The 17,800-nt window shown below is 36.3% G+C and overlaps 1 protein-coding gene across 2 annotated transcripts in view; it reads left to right on the top strand.

Annotated features, from left to right (window-relative positions):
* Window positions 1-17,800, top strand: part of LOC136267707 (prominin-1-A-like) — a 54,387-nt gene that overhangs the window by 13,919 nt on the left and 22,668 nt on the right. For both annotated transcript variants that reach the window (XR_010706721.1, XM_066062858.1), the window contains exons 7-23: window positions 6,459-6,661; window positions 7,742-7,810; window positions 7,865-7,928; window positions 7,977-8,053; window positions 8,326-8,411; window positions 8,463-8,618; window positions 8,674-8,824; window positions 9,318-9,412; window positions 9,598-9,688; window positions 10,372-10,620; window positions 10,922-11,008; window positions 11,078-11,131; window positions 11,180-11,263; window positions 11,318-11,386; window positions 11,433-11,522; window positions 11,574-11,692; window positions 11,944-12,021. Coding sequence is in view for 1 of the 2 variants with exons in the window: in XM_066062858.1 (XP_065918930.1) it covers window positions 6,459-6,661; window positions 7,742-7,810; window positions 7,865-7,928; window positions 7,977-8,053; window positions 8,326-8,411; window positions 8,463-8,618; window positions 8,674-8,824; window positions 9,318-9,412; window positions 9,598-9,688; window positions 10,372-10,620; window positions 10,922-11,008; window positions 11,078-11,131; window positions 11,180-11,263; window positions 11,318-11,386; window positions 11,433-11,522; window positions 11,574-11,692; window positions 11,944-12,021 (1,822 nt within the window). In the remaining variant the exon portion in view is untranslated. The remainder of the gene's footprint in view (window positions 1-6,458; window positions 6,662-7,741; window positions 7,811-7,864; window positions 7,929-7,976; window positions 8,054-8,325; window positions 8,412-8,462; window positions 8,619-8,673; window positions 8,825-9,317; window positions 9,413-9,597; window positions 9,689-10,371; window positions 10,621-10,921; window positions 11,009-11,077; window positions 11,132-11,179; window positions 11,264-11,317; window positions 11,387-11,432; window positions 11,523-11,573; window positions 11,693-11,943; window positions 12,022-17,800) is intronic.

The following is a 17,800-nucleotide window of genomic DNA, read 5'->3' as shown; positions in this document are numbered from 1 at the left end:
TACCCCCATCTCCACCACCTAATATGCTGTAGAATGGCTTAGGCCACACCAATAAGTTTCTGGTCACCCACCCACATAGAAAACACTGTTGGTGCTCAAACACTAGGTCACCCACCCACTTGATTGTTGGTTCAAAGAATGCAATTAATTTTGTCAAATTTGATAGAAATATACCTTCAAGTCATAATCTAAGATAGTTTAGACACATGTAACATGCATGGCTCGAGTTTCTGACAGCAAAAATAAATAAAATTAATTTGTATTTTATACTTATTCTATTCACTATAATATAGATTACATGTTCAGCATGTTTATCCCATGTTGCAACTCTTATTACCTTAAGTAGGGTCCGCAATTCCAAAAATCAACTTTTACAAATCGAACCCCCTACCATTGTGGGATGTTCATTGTGGTATTCCATTGCTAGATCCACAATGAAACCAGAGGCACGATTGTCGTCTTCACAGAAATATCAATTTTTAGTATTTCGTGAGAAGCAAAAATTATTTTTAAAATTTTGTGCTCCACACAAAGAACAGGATAGAACTTACTGCTTAGCTATATATTATCTAGAGTTAATGTAGTTTTAAAGTACGCACAGAAATAAGCAAATGATTCACTGGATTCCCGGCACAGGGTTGCTTTCTCTCGAAAAGCAGAAAACGAAACACAAATTTTCGAATTCAAACTGCCCTACCAACCAAGACAAGAAAAGCCAACTCTTCCTCATAGTGATGTGATAAAGTTGGATGCATAGTCTGTCTATATGCTGTTAGTCTGGAAAGGATCTGAGACTTCTCACCATCTGGGTGAAGAACGTCAAAATTTTCGTGCGTCGTTTCAAGGGATTCTCTCAATGGTACCAAAGTGCTTTCCAGTACTTCTGATGCCACAGTGGTCACTTAATTTTGTTTAGAATGATGATAAATGATGGATCAAAACGTTTGGTAGTAGTAGTAGTTGGTGTTTCTGTGATTTCATATGATGCAGTATACCAGCAGCTCACCAGGAGCTCCACCCAGCTCGAATCAAAAATGAAAGATTTTGTGCTTTTTTCGGTTTGTTTTTGGATGTTTTGCAGCATAATGGTGATGTAGGGTGATCTAGTGAAGATTTGAAGCTGCTGTGGAGCGTGAGAGGTGAAGTCAAATTTGGACGATGTTGCTGCCTCCCTTGATACATAGCTTAGAGCGAGGCGTGGAAGCCGTGGATGAAATAATAATTGACAACCGCTACTACCAAATGTTCAGGGACATCTTTTGCCATAGCTTTAGTTTATAATTGATGATTGTTGTGGCTGCAGAAGCGCTGGAAATGACTAGAAAGCGTGACACAATTCTTTGATGCTGCAGAAAATTTTGACCATCGTCACCCAGATGGTGAGAAGTCTCAGATCTTTTCCAAACTAACAGCATAGACAGACTATGCATCCAACCGTATCGAAACACTATGAGGAAGAGTTGGCTTCTCTTGCCCTGGGTGGTAGGGCAGTTTGAATTCGAAACTTCGTATCTCTTAGTCTGTTTTTTCAAAGAAAGCAACCCTGTGCCGGGCACCCAGCAAATAATTTACTTACATATTTGTGCGTATTTTTCAACTACAACAACTCTGGATACGATTTGGCTAAGTAGCAAGTTTCATCCAGTCCTTTGTGTGGAGCACGAAATTTTTAAAATAAATTTTGCATCTTGCGGGATACTGAAAACAACATTTCTGTGAAGACAACAATCATGCCTCCGGTTTCATGGTGGATCAAGCAATGGGATACTACAATGAACATCCCACAATGGTAGGGGGATTGATTTGTAGAAGTTCATTTTTCGGATTGCGGACCCTACCTTAAGGGCACCATGCATTTTATGTATGCCATTACTTGGAATTCACCATTTTTGTACCCTATGCTCAAAATTTTACCTATTATGCTATGCTGCACTGCTCAAACATTTTACCTATTATGCTCAAGTTATGCTTAAGCTGTGTGCCTCATTCTCATGTTTTGCTAATATATTTGCAATTATGGGTGCATAATAGGGTGGCTGAAGCACATCCTTGCTTGTCAAAACGCTTAAGACAGAAAAGATCGATATACTCTGATAGAACAGGCAGCTGCCTGATTGTTCTATTAGAGTTATTGACTGTTCTATTAGAGTATATCGATCTTTTTCTGTGATGTGTATTTTAACCATGCAAGAATTTGTAGTATGGCTTAAATATTCTTCCTATTATGCTAGCACTATGCTCAATGCTTTCAGGCACCTATTATGCTCATAATTATGCCAGCATAATCGGCGGGTCCCTAGGACTCATGTACAGTAGCTATTAAGTAGTCAGTTAATATTATCAGAGTTAGCAAACATGTTTCCATAGTACTGAATACTTTGTACTATACAGCTTTGAATTGACATATCCAACTATAGGCAGTGCATGTTGTGGTCAGCAATTAGATGGCTTCTGATTTGTGATCACAATTAAGTCAAGTATGCAGTGATACACAACAACATTGTTGCTCTGGAATGAACTTGATGTGTGGTTAAATATAGGTAACGATATAAGGTTTCCAAATGAACTTGTTAACATAAATAGATTGCATGCTTACACAATTAACACATTGGTTACCCTTGCAGAAACTAAGTCAGAACATCAATGGCAAAGAGAACCTACAATAAGCAAAATTGCTTGAGAATGGATGTTATCAATGTAATATGCATTTAAAAATAGGTCATGGACGTAAAGAAAGACATAAGAAGAAATTATTAAAAGTTATGTAGATTTTATCCCCAAAAAGTACCACATTTTGCTCTAGCCCTGTGAGGAAAAAATAAGAATAATTGTACAACCAAGTACTAAAGATAATACGAAATGTGGTTAAAATTACGTTATTAATAATGAATGAATAAATATAAATAATAAATAATGTTTGAGAAAACTACAAGGCCTAAGGCTTCGCACTCACCGGGAATAGAATCCATGATGTATGAAGAGATAATCATATAATGGGTGAATGTTTCTGTGGAGGTGATAGAAACAGTACGACAATTTTTTTTAATGCCGATCAAAACATCACGTGATATACCCACTACCAATCGAGCAGATTCAAATGGCTATTTAGATGAGTGAACTATTGTTCAATTGTGTTTGAAAGTGTTGCCAGCTGGCACACTAAGTCTCAAGTCGCCATGCCAGCTGCCAGAGAATGTGCTCCGTGTATCACCTGCAGGACACCTGAATAGGTTAGACATGCCAGCTGCACAAGGACAGGTATGTTTGTTTGTATTGTAATGCACATATGTCTTGTATTTTATATTTTTTCTGGCTTGCTTAGCTCTGGTTGGTTTGGTTGTCTGTTTGTACTAATGTATTGTAAAGAGCGTGGTATGTTTTAAATGTTTTCTTGTATTATTGTACATTTTGCCTTTATTTAGCTTACAGGCTCTGGCTGGCTTGGCTGTCTTCCTTTATCTGGTTCACCTGGCTTTCATACTCCTACGTAGCTACAGTATTGTGCATCTCCTCTAGGTTGTGTATGCATAATAGCGTGTACCTCATCACTGTGCCATTGCCACACCATTGGTGAATCATATTTAGCTACCGCTGACCTATAGTTGATGTTGATACTGTGCTGCATAGTGGCTGCATAGTTGAGTAACTTTTATCTTTGGTGATGTTGCTAATAATTTATTGCTGCATGCAATACTGCAATAATGTAAAGCTCTCTCCTTTATATTTTGTATGCATCACTAGGGGGTTGTCGCGTTAGTGTATGTACTTGGTTGTATGTGATGCAGTCCTAGTAATAATAATAAGATGAACAAAATGGCTTAAAATGGCAGATTTCAGTTCTTTTAAAAAGTACTTTTATCAAGTGCGTTTGACTTCATCTTTGCTAGTGGACCTAAAATTCTTCAAAATTAACTTCTAAAGCTTCTTTTGAAGTTTGAAAAGGTTTATAAGGAGGTTTTTAGTTGAGTGTTCTATTAGGATTTTGGAAAAAACATAGGCAATCTCTGTTATGAACCACTACCATGGTTCATGATAATAAAAAAAGGAATTTTAAGAAATCATGGACAAATAAGTAGCAAGACAAGGAAGGTTGCCTACACTTGCAGATATTGGACCAGGTGAATGTTCAATCCCTATACCTGCATGACTACATTAGAGCCACTAGTGTATCTGCACATATAGGAGACTTTCCTTGTTTCACTACTCTTTTAGTCTATGATCCCTAATCAGACTTAAAATGTAATTGCTAATTTGTCCTTGTGCTTGTTGTTGCAATATTATTATTTTGGTGAGCTTGTGCATCAAAGAAAGAATGGTGCCAAACTTAATGTTATCATTCAAATGTGTGCCCTAACTATCAATTACTGCATGGCTGAAAAGTGAAGTGGTCATTATGCTTTGTTGTAGCTATTTTCAGCTGATTGTATATACAGCATTACAATTGAAAACAGTTTGAAAAGTGCCTCTACAATAAGTCTACCTACTACGGAAATATGGCTGATTCCCATTACAAATGTAAATTGACACCTTGAACTGTCAGCAAAGAGAAATGAAACACAAAGGAGGACGAAGATACATGTAAATCAAACTACCAGTACTGCCAAACTTCCATGGAGATATTGTGAGGCTGGTTTCTGGACTTCTGGTCAGCATATTTTATGAGAAAGTGCAAACCTTCTATCACGAGTATAAGGAATTTTGATTAGGGTTCTCAAACAAGGGAGGTCACCTACACCTGAAGATATAGTAGTGGGCATTAAATCCCTACTTCCCCATAAATTAGATGCACTGGTATATCCTAAGATGTAGGTGACCTCTCTTGTTTTGTTATGTACATTTTATTCCTATGACCCCTAATCAAACTTAGCATGCTTATTATTTTTCCTTATACTTGTTTGTTTACTTTTTTGTAACGTTATTATGACTGGTGAACCCACACATATCGGAAAGAATGGTGCCAGGCTTATTGTTTCATCTTAACATGCACCCCAATTACAGTATCCATTAGTGAATTAGCGAAGTGGCCATCATACTTTGTTTTCAGCTATGTTCAACCCACTACACAGCATTACAAATGAAGAACACTACCTCTGCAATCATTCCAGTCACATTGGAAAATGATTCCTATCAAATGCTGGGACTTGTGACCCATTTTTTATGAGGTAATGCAAAGTATTTATCATCTTGAAATGACACTGAATGCTGCGAATTTAGTAGGTGTAATTTAATGCATATTGCTTAACACTAACATCATATCTTTAAATATAGTGTGTGTGTCTTATGAAAAAGTTGTAAACTGCTTTATAAGAAATGTCACATGCATGGGTATGATTAAAAACCATGATTACTTGATCCTTAACTCTGCTCTAAAATATTGATTGCTTCAGCCCTACAAGGAAGTAAAGTACTGTGTGTCTATTTTTACTCTAATGGAGCAGTCACATACTACAGTGTTTATAGCCCTTAATTCTGTTATATTGTAGCAGTCATATCTCCAGCTTATACTGATCTAGAAGTAGTGTACTATTGCAAAGCACTGTTATATAACCCAGTCTGAATGGAATATTTTTACAAAACGAATACAATAAACAGATACAAAATAAAATAAACAGATACAAAATAAAATAAACACATTAAACAGATGAGTCAAGCCAAATCTCTGCCAAGCGCAGTTCAGCAGAGGTAGTGGGGTGCTCCACAAGTCTCACAGTCCTGCTGCCCTGGATAGCCAAGATGGCAGAATGGAGTAAAGAAAATGAGATGGAACATTGCATCAGTGAAAGTGTCTTGGTATAGGGTGTGCTTGTTTCTTAGAGAGTAAATCAGCTAAGTGGCTATAGAATATAAGCTTAGTTGCCTCCCTACCACACTCCATGCTGCGAATCCTATTACCATATTCCCGCTTCTTCTCTAACTCATGCCTTTGAAAAAGAGATGCAGGCTGAGTCTTAAGGTAGCTTGGTGTGTTGGGGTGAAAAACCCTTATATCAAAAAAATGCATCTTGGCATCTACCCCAAAACCCAGTCGCATGAACACCTGCATGAGCTTCATCATTACGAATAGCAGAAACAGGAGCAATGGTCTCTCCATTAGAGGTAATAAAGGTGGTTCCGCTGCAACATTATAACAGACCTCTTGTAACCATCCAGCTGTTAAGTCACAAAGTTCATTATGACGAGTAAAGGTAAGGCCTCTATGTTATATAACTGTTATATAACCAGTTACATAACTGTTATATAACTGGTGTTTAATATTGTATCACAGGGAGTAGCAAACTGCACTTGCATTGTCTCTTGATCACAGTATGCCAGCTTCACACTGCAGTAGTAGCTTAGTATCTGCATTTTAGTATAAACATCAACTTGTGTCTTTTCTTACAATATTTCCTAATGATATAAGTGCACACACATCACACTCCACATGTTAAGTACATGTACCTAAATTTTAATTCTTGTAGATCACAAGAAGTCAATAAATTCTTTGCAGCTAGTCAATTTAACCGTAGTGAAGCTGAAAGACTTGACTCAAAGGCTACAAACAGAGCTAGATGACTTAGTGGTGATGCTTCAGACACTAGATGCTGATTGCCGTAATGCTAGTCTTGGAAGGAACTGTAATTTTATTCCTACCGAATCATGGACTGTAGTAAACTACACACTGGTATGAAATATACCACAAATGTAACTATTATCTCTAGGCTTGTTGACAGCATTTAAATTTATAGTAAAGTATCGAATGCTATGTTTCTAGATGTGAATGCAAGTATTATGCAGCTGTAGTTTGCTTGAACACATGCCAGTTAATGGCAGTATACCAAAACGTTCTGTAGGGGTTCATAGGACTTAGTAACCATTGAACTATCATAATATGCCAGAAAACCAATTAAAAGAATTACAGCAATCAATGGTAGTCTAGCTAAATGTATCAACATGTATACCATGGTCCATGGTACAGTGTACAGAACACTCAAGTATTGTAATGCTGTACCACATAGCACAAAAAAAAATTTGACAGTTTGAATTGCTATTTGTCAAAATTTAGTATAGCAATATTGAAGTACAGTGGTTCCTCGATTATCTGACTATTGATTATCAGAATTTTTGGTTATCCAAACTGTGGAGGTGACTGTTCTATTAGAGTATTTAGTCTAAAGTGTGTGTTCTATTAGAATAATTGAACAGGGCTCTGTATATAAATGAATGGGCTTCTATTATCTGAACTTTTTGATTATCTGAACACACTCAGGGCCCAATGAATTTGGATAATAGAGGAACCACTGTACATCATTAAAAATTTAGCTCATCAAAATGCTTAATTGTCCAATTTGTCAAAATGTTCCCTCTCCAAATGTTAGTTCTATAATGGTAGAACAACCAAGTCCATACTTAAATATTTAACCATACTATACCCATTATTGTGTACCTGGTTATCAAGTTATCCACCAGTATTGATTTATATTTGTGACCAAATTTTGGAAAATCACCGTTATGGGCACATTTAACACAACATTATAAGTTAAATTCCTACCCATTTAAGGGTAGAATAAACCATATATACCTTGAATTACAAGAAAACATATTGAAAAGTGTTTTCTGCTTTTAAAAGCACCATGCTAGCTTCAAAAGTTCTAGCATAACCATAAGGGTGATTTTCCAAAATTCGGTCACATTTACACTATTGACAGTACAGTATGTACAAGTTGCTGTATCAGCTTATCGCCTTTAACAATTAATTTTACAGGTTGATGATGTGACTGCAGTTCTAAATCAGCTTGTTCTAATTGGTGATATTACAGAAGAAGTGATTGAGGTATGTAAGATAAAAGTTGCTTGTAAGTCTGCTTCTAGTTAGAAGTCTTGATAGGCCAATGCTACATTCTATGGCATTCCATGTGACATTAGGAGCCAGATACAAAACCAAGCACAAGGTTTGACCAATAGTTTAGAGTAAACTCATGCTATTTTTGTTGTTTTAGAAATATTGGATCAAGCAGATGATTTTCAAGATACTATTGAAGATATTGCAAATGATACAGGAAATACACTCATCGATGTATGTATGCTTGGGTAATTGTCTAGTGTGAATGAAATTAGTAGGCTTCTTTGTAACAGACGTTTGAAACCCATATACAAGTAATTTACATTGTAATTCAGACAAATGAAACAGTGTTGTTGTATCTAAGAAATTACTTGTTTACAAGACCTAATTAAAGAGCTATATGCTTCATTCTTACTCTTTTTGAATCCTAAACTAATTGACAATTCATTTTGTTGCCATGAACGTAGATTACAACTTGATTAGTTTTCTTGGTGTTCCTTGACAAGGTTCTTAATGAAGAAGGGTTTGTTGGTGATATCCGGACCAAGGCACATGACATTCAAGAAATTTTTGATATGTATAATACGCCACGGTGAGTCAGAATTAAGATCACCGTAAGTACTGTATGGTGATTAATACATAGCTATTACATCAGTATTTTGATTTGCTCACTAACACTGATTGTAATAATGATATTGCTGGTGGGACTACTATTGGGAGCTATTGGATTTAGATGCAAAACTGAGCAATTTGAAAGAAGAAAGAAATTAAACTGTTGTGGTGTTGCTTTGATATATATGTGAGGGCAAATGTATATTCAAGTAACATGTTTATCATACCATATAATTTTACAGTTGCATTCCATTCATTTTAATTCTTGCTTGCATCCTTTTATTTCTGGCATCGATCACTTTCTTTTTGGGAGCTAACATGCTCAAGGTTTGCTACTCCATTGCAGAAGATCCTCCAAATGATGATATTCCCAGCTATGAACTATACTCAAAGGTGAAAAACAGCATAGTTCATATACAAATAGTACCTATATTGATTCCGTCTTTGTTTTAGTGTTGAGACTAATTTTGCCCATGCTCAGACAAACGTAGACCACAGGCCCTAATACTGAACAGCATTGGAGTCATTTATAGATTTGTGGTCCATTTTTACTCATAGGGACTTTTTGAATTAGTTGTTTCAATGTTATTTCGTTAGCAACATATTAGTGACTAACAGTAGCTACCAGGGTAATGAGCAACATTGTAGATTGTTGCATTGAGTAAGTGACTACTCCATTAAGGTATTAAAGTATCTTGATTTGAATTATGCTCTTAAAACTGCTTTGTTAATTCTTTTACTGCATCATTATTCTCCTATTCAGGAATAATTCCCACATCTATATTTGTAATCTTGCATACCAAGTTTTTGCAATTGAGATTTCTTTCAATACCTACATCGTCAATGGCTAATTCAGTCATAATATCACTACCATCTTTACTTACAGATTGTTGATAACAGTGAACTATGGGGTGGATATTTACTGGGTTGTTTCTTATTGGATGACAGTAGTATACCATTGACTGTGGCTGATATGTTAAAGTAAGTTTAAGGCATTTTCTTTGAAATATTGTGTTTTGTTTTGTATCGTGTAATTACACTGTGTTTGCTTTTATTTTTGTGATGCATGTTAATAATGAAAGCACCCTTGTGCAGGCTGTTCCTTTTGGTGCCACCCTGTCCTTTGATAAATAAATGAATAATCAGTATTGTTTTATTTTTTGTAGTGGGTGCAAGAGTAACCAATCTATTTATCAAGTAGCCCAGCTAAGACGTCGACCAAGTCTTAACCTAAGAGATGCCATCAATATTACCTATGTGAGTGGTGATAGGTGGCAAAATTCAGTGTACATGTACTTGTATATATACCTGTTGAAAATACAGTTGTAAGTATTGCTCATATAAAGACACACACATGTACAGACAGTCAGTGTAGTTAGTACGTATGTACAGTATATTATTGCTATCAACTATGCTGCCCCAGAGTATTTCGATTGTGATTGACAAGTTTCTGGAAATTCATGTGACGGCTATTGCGCAATACAGCTTTGAGTTGGGGTGCTGAGTTAGGGGTGCTGGGAGTGCCAGCACCCCCAGCACCCCCTCTTCCGCCGCCTATGTCTTTCACTAATTTTGGAATACACTGTTGCATAAATGGATGGTTTAATCTGTGTTATAACAGTGTTAGCTGATTCAAATGAAAGGATAAAGTGGAGAACTATGAGATTTTGAATGAGATCAGTTTTTTTTGTTAACAATAGACAATATTCATATCTGCACAGAAATATGAATATTACACACTTTACTGTAATAGCAACTTACATAGCATCCCTATTTCTCTGAATATCAATATTATGCTTGTGTGTATGCATGCCTGTATCTCTTTTTGACATAATATAGATGCCTATATTCTGTACTATAGTAAAATCTGTACTATAGAATTTGATTGTTAGGTGTTATGTTCTTTCAAAGTAAATTTTGTATATATTTTGTTGCTTTAGCAAATTCCTGACTTAAACCAGTTGTTCGTTGATCTGGAAAAATCAATTGAATTTAACCTTGATCAGATCCTCACCCAGGAGACACGGGACAATCTCAATTCCTTTGCCAATGCAGGACTACAGTCGGTTGACTATGCTGCATACAGTACATACATTGATCAAATCACATCTCGAATAAGCATATTAGCTATTGATAGTACCATTAGTGGATTGAAAGCAGTACATAATGGATTTGCTGGATTTTCACATGTAAGTACTACAGGAACCAGCAGTTCTGGTACTATCCTCTATATAGAGTACACATAGTAGTACAATGGATTCTCAGTGATCCAAACTCTAAAATTTAATAAAAGGTGCTCTAATAAGTAATTTTTTTAGTCAGTCCAATTATACAGAGCATCATAATTGATACATGAGACTTGCATAGAATACATTTCAGTGATAAAATGGACAAATTTTAGATTTAGATAGCAGAAGTGTTTAGATAACACAGATCCAAATCCACTTAATGCAGTATAGTTGCAAGTTTTTTTTTGTTTACCTGTTATAGGCAGCCTTAGCTAATGACAGTCAGGATATTATTAATGAAATCATCAGAATCAACAAAACTACAATTGTTAAGATATCCAACTATACTGTGAGTTAAACTATAATGCCTAGATATGTAGGTCCAGTTATATGACTATATATGATTGATTTGTTTTAGGAACTCCTTGAAAAGCAGATAATGATGCTAAATGAAACTTCTCTGCTGTTAGATGTTAGTATGGAATATTAATTATGCTAATTTTGTAATCCCCTTTCTCAGGAAAGAGTTCAGGGGACGCTTGATGAAGCCATTGCAATTTTTATGCAACTGAGTGGACCTACTGGTTCTCAACTTGTGATAAACGTAAGCTTGTACATTTGATAATGGTGTGGTATAAACAACTTGTGATTATTATAGCAAACCAGAAGAGTTTTAGATTATTTCATTGTGTATGCAACTGATTTTGCAAACTGGGCTGTTAACAATGTGAGTGCTGTATGCATGATCATCTGTAGTATACAGTTGATACTAGCTGGAAAATGAGATTGGAAGGTGTAGACCACTCTATACCACATACACTAATCTTTATTATGAGGTTTGTGAAGATGCTGTGGATGGAATAGTATGTCAATTGTCATCCAGTGCATTATGTTTTTAAGTTATTTCACAATAGAATGGATTATGGTTTTCTACTGGATTTTGTGCCCTGTTGTTCATTCCAACATTTATATTTGCAGTTTTTGTGTCATGTTACCTACATGTAAAACATGTAGTTGTACCAGCTGATGATGAGTAAGCAATTTAATTCTTACATTGTAGTGTGAATTTAGAATGGAGAATAATTATAATATGAACTGAACATCACTTGAATGCACCCAACTTTGATCTTGGCACTTCTGGAGATCTGAGCAGTCTGGTTTAGTATTTGGACTAGTTTAGAAAATACTGTATTCTGTGCAGTATAAATTTTCAAAAAAGTGCAAGACTAAATTTATTAATACTATTGCTTGTAAATTGTAATAGTTATCTTACCTATTGTTTAGCTATTTTGTGCGTGATGATGATGATGATGATGATGATGATGATGATGCACCGCAGAATGAACTGCCAATTAATAATACGTATGTACATGCATACGTATGTACGTACATACATACATACATACATACATACATACATACATACACAGCGTTACGTAATATTATTACTTTTGTGGTAACTAAGTAATATAACGAAATACGCTATAAAAACAGGTAATATAACTCAAGTTACTTTACTTACAAATATAATGCATTACCTAAGTAATATAGTTACTGTAAAGAGTCTAATATTATGCAATATTATTACTACAAATAACGAAGTTACTAATCTCGTTAGTTATCCTCTGAGTAACGCCTAGCCACAACAAATAACGAAGCCTACTGAATGAAGCTTATTCACCAGCTTCTTACTTATAACCAAGATTTGCACATTGTCCAACAACGTAATCATGTCACGTGATAAGGTGGTAGTTTCACACGTGACAGCTTAAAGCTGTGGATACAAAGTAATATAATATGTAATAGAGATGCAACAATATATCGATATATCGCATATCGTAGACAATATTGCTGTATCGATACAAAGTCAAACCGTATCGATATATCGCGTATCATGATATATCGACATATCGTGGCTTGTTAACATGTCTGACAATCAAATTATTGTACATTGTGGTTAAACTGAGTAGTATGTAATGCTTCTAAAAGAAAAATTACCTCACTTATTTCTCTTAAAAAACAAATAACAGCATTAACAAACAACATAGACCATTGCTTAGACTCCACTTTGTATCGCACAATATATCGCTGCATCGTGATACACCAGAGGCAATATATTGATACGTCTATACACTGTATCATTGCATCTCTAATATGTAATATTATTATAGTTACTTTATTTTATGCGTAATATGTAACTGTAACTAAATAGTTCAGTTGCAAGTAATATGTAATATGTAACTAGTTAGTAGTTACTTTTACAAAGTAACTTGCCCAACACTGTACATACATACATACATACATACACACATACATACATACATACATACATACATACATACATACATACATACATACATACATACATACATACATACATACATACATACATACATACATACATACATACATACATACATACATACATACATACATACATACATGCGTATGTACATACATGCATGCAAGCATCCATACATATGTTCGTGTGTATGTATGGATGTATGCATGTATGTATGTTTGTACCATGAATGCACCTAACTTTAAGGTACATTTCATGGTATATAATTATTTTATAAACCCTCGCTGGGCATGGCTGGCCATGGTACATTTAAGTTGAACCATATGGTAAATGTTAAATGTACCATGGCCTGGATGTAGGAGCAGTACCGCCAATTTCTTTATATAGAAACTCTAGCTGAAATTGATTGTGGGAATTTATTATTGGTCATGTGATGAAAACCATGCATCTGATTTTGCATCGTACAGCACTCAGACAAAAGCAATTTGTCACCCTTGACATTGTACGAGTTGACAAATGTTGGTTTAAGGTGAGAAATAGTGCTATTGCACATTCACAAGCGGTTCACCGCATTTTTGAATATGGACATGTCCACTTATTTAGTAACAAGAGATAAACCCTCTGCAGCAAAGCTTACCCCTATAGATGTCTAGTAAATGCTGTAAACAGTCTGTAAAATGATGCAGCAGGTTTAATAAACTTGTAAAAGTGCTAAATTGAACTTTTCCATGATACCCTTAGGACTTGCCCATTTATGTTTTTGCATGTAAGTATGTAAAGTTCCCTGTATGTATGTTCAATAAGTAGCAGTTCTATATACTGTGACAAGTTTTTGAAATGATTGACATACAGTATTCTAATAGAGTATCCAGATAAATTGTAGGAAAATCAATATTACTAATTTTATTCATTATACATGTACAATGTAAATGGTGCCCAAAGGTCAGAAATACTTTCAATTCTTTAGTCACAAAATCACTCAAATTTGTTTCTCCAGAACTTCCAGCATTTTATGTACCTCTTAAAATAATCATTCTATTGTAATCTTCCTGTCTACTTATAATCATTAGAAAACTGTTGTTCAGGCTTTAAATCGATGTCCTGGAATAGTAAAACTCAACTGCGAAAATGATGCTGTGAAACTTATACAGTTAGCTACTGTTGGTATACATACATTTACCATGCCTCAGGCTCAGAGCGTGTCTATATAAAAATCAGCAGCTGGATCTGACACCCAGTTTGAAATGGTTTATGACCTTGTATGGGTAAAGCAGCCGCTCTTCTACTTTGGAGTTGAAAACCAGTAGCCAAATTTTCTAGAACCGCTCCTAGGAATATATGTACATGAGCATCTATACATGTGATTATGTACATGACATACTGTTTTAAGTGTATATTAATTTTGTTTATATACCTGAGTCAAGACACACGGTGGTGTGTCATGTGGCCCAAGAAACTGGCGCGCCACACCGTGAGTATATTAGGCCACATAAACTTAATAGTTTCTCATCCTCCTGCACTAAAAATAGCAGTGTGGGAGGGCAGATTTTTATTTTATTTTTTACTACAGTAACTAGATAGCTGAATTAGCTTGTTAAAATGACTCAGAATGCAGTTTTTTTAGACTGCTCTAGCAAGGTACCAACTTTAAAGGTGCTGGATGGCTGCACTAGTGCAAAAAAATTTTTGATGAGTTAAGGCGATGATGGCGGGATGAGAAACTAATTAAGTTTATATGACCTTAACAGGAAGAAAGAAAATGCAATTTCACACAGATGTAGCTCTGTGATCCCTTGGAACCAAAGTTGCTGCAAAAGTGCCAATCAGATAGGGGAGTCTACATACCAAAGTTGAAGAAAATTGCTCCTGACATTTCTGAGATACGAGCGGCCAAAATTTTGCTATAATTTCTTTGTTTCTTTCCTTCTACTTCTCGCACACTTTGCAAAATCTGCCATAAAACACCAACGCATAGTCCAGTCGTGATGAAATTTGGCACACTTAAAGGACCAATTAAGGCGAATGTACCAATTTTGGTGGAAATCCAATGAACATTCACGGAGTTAGTAACAGTATGACCGATTATTCGCCTAAAATAAGATCGAACTTCTGTCACAACCACAGGGCAAACCCCTTGAAGGAATGAGCTGACAATTGCTATGTAGATGGAGTAACCATCGTAGGAGTGCCTTTTTGTGGTTTGAAAAGAATCCAGATAAAGGCCTTCGAGATATGACACAAAACCCAACCTGTGTCACAATTACATGATCGAGTTTTATCAATAAAAAAAAAAGTTTTCAGGCCTTCTAGGCAAACCGCTTAGAGCAATGAGCTGAAAATTGGTATGTAGCTGGAATAATGATCATAGAAAGTCCTTGCAGTAGTACAGAAGAATCGGATTACAAACCACTTAGTTATGATTCGAAAGCCAACTACATGTAGCTAAAGCAAGATCGTGATACTCTAATAGTTGTCCTGAAGGCAATTGAGATCTGATTCGTGTTCCAACCTTCCAAGTGTGTTTCTCTTCACTTTAATGGCCATCATGTTGTATCCACCACAAAATTTTCAATGTAATACTATCAATATATGTGATGTCAATTGCACAAAATTCCTGGGTAAGACCATTGGTTACTCTTTTTCAGCTACCCAGAAGTTAGCCTCTGACAATATGAAGCAGCAAATTTTAGTTTATTTACAACATATTGATAACTGTTCTATCAGAGGTGAACACAAAGTGTGGATCTTAAAAAACTACGTGTCTTAAAAGATGGTGCATCTTAAAAGATGGTTGAATCTACCTCGGAATTGTACCCCTGGTACCGTTTTTCATCCTAGTGTTCTGGATCTTCCTTTTCTACCTCATTTTGAGGAGTGTGCAAAGCTGTCATATGTTTTGGCCATTGAACGTTCTTCAGACCCACTGATTGTTGAATTGCGTCATTCCCTATTGACTTCTGACTCTCAGTTTGTATCTGATGCTGTTTGGGACGCTCTATCTGCTGCTAAAGCTTCTGTAAATAACATCCATTCAGCTACTTTTGCTAAAGCTGCTTGTAGCAATCTGAGATCATCTCATGTAAGTTATTGAGATTCTATGTTTGAGTCACTGACAGTACAGAACAAATTCTTGGATATAGTTGACTTGGAACAAGCTTATCCTCTGCGGAAGAGGCTGATGTTTGGACTACCGGAAAAGCAGCTGTCATTTCTTCTCCATGCTGGTTGTGATACACTGCCAACACTAATGAATTTGGCTAGATGGAAAATGATTACTAATCCAGTTTGTGCTCTGTGTCAGTCAACCCAGCCCTCGGCCCCTCAACCAACCACATTTTAACTGGCTGTTCTGTGGCTCTTGACCAAGGTAGATACACTTGGCGCCATGATTCGGTTTTACAAGTTTTTGTTCATAGTCTTCTGAAAGATTTGTCAGTAGGGATGAGCCTATTTTGCTTTTTTTTCCACCTATTTTTCTTTCCAGCAATTCTTTTATTTTTTACCTATTTTGCTCTAAATTTTTCTATTTTGCTGAGCATCAGTAAAAATTAATTGCAATATCTCTAGCTTACAAGTATGTGTGACTGCTCTATTAGAATATTTCGTACGTAGTGACTGCTCTATTAGAGTATCTCGATCTTTAGTCACCATTTCCTATGAGCATATGTTGTCCTCAGGGGCGTAGCTAGCCAGAAGGTGATGGAGGGGCAGGCATGCCCCCACGAAACACTCAAAATCATTCATAATTGCAAAAAGGCTAATGACCCAATGGTGGGCTAGCCAACATACGGTGTTGTATTATTACAGCTTAAATAACTAGCTACGTAACCATTTCAGTACTGACTGCTTCCAATCGAGGTAGCTATATTCGTCGAGCATCATCGCACGTGCCACAACTGTACTTCAACAAATTCATCCACAGTCCGGTAGAGCTAATACTTTAGTGCAAATACAGGTTACTTTACGTTAGCCACAGCCTGTGCTGCAGTCCTAGCACACTGCTGACAGGATGACGTATTCACTCACTTCACTCAGCGAAATTCAAATGCCATGTATTGCACGAAATCCCACCTGTCTTGCTAGCAGAACTTTTAAGCTTGACTGATCCACCTGACCGGCTGACTGACAAAGTAAAAACAGACTGCACTGCCGTACGTACAAAGGTCCAGTGTGATCGACTCGATAAAATAAACTTGGTACATTTATTTAGCTAACACTTTATCACCTCGTAGACAGTAGGTTCGTAGCATCATCTGGTCTCATTTGTCGCTTGTGAGTTGTGACTCCTGCCGTGGAGAAGCGGGTCACTCTTTTTAGATTCAAAAATGTTCTATCACGCGAGTAATCTAGGCTAAATATAGAAGTATGTGTCTAATATTTTCGTTCGATGGATTCAGTCACGAGCGAGTTGAATGTTGTGTGTGCGCATTCACTAGCAACCCCTGGTGATACCGCGTAGTAGTGTACATAATTTACAGTCGTTTTCGTGTCAGTTTAATGCTGGTAAACTTGTGACGAAGGTTTTTAAAAAAAGCATTTAGTGATGGGGGGGCAAATGCCCCCCCTTGCCCCCCCTTAGCTACGCTTCTGGTTGTCCTAATACTATGCGTGACTGTTCTATTAGAGTAACTCGATCTTTATCATACAAAATGTGCCAAGTTGCCATTCCTTGGTGCCCATTTTTCCAATTTTCCACCTATTTTTCCAGCATTTTGCTCTTTGCTTTTACCAACGTAGTTTTCCAAAAATTTTGCCGGCAAAATCGGCGCATCCCTATTTGTCAGCTTTATGCTGATCTCCCTGGCCATCTTGCTAGTGAGAGCCCTCCTAGCACCATTC

The sequence above is a fragment of the Dysidea avara genome, chromosome 1 (genome assembly GCF_963678975.1).
Source record: "Dysidea avara chromosome 1, odDysAvar1.4, whole genome shotgun sequence".
NCBI classification, from domain to species: domain Eukaryota; kingdom Metazoa; phylum Porifera; class Demospongiae; order Dictyoceratida; family Dysideidae; genus Dysidea; species Dysidea avara.
The sequence above is the reverse complement of the archived record's forward strand: the minus strand, read 5'-3'. Positions and strand labels throughout refer to the sequence as shown.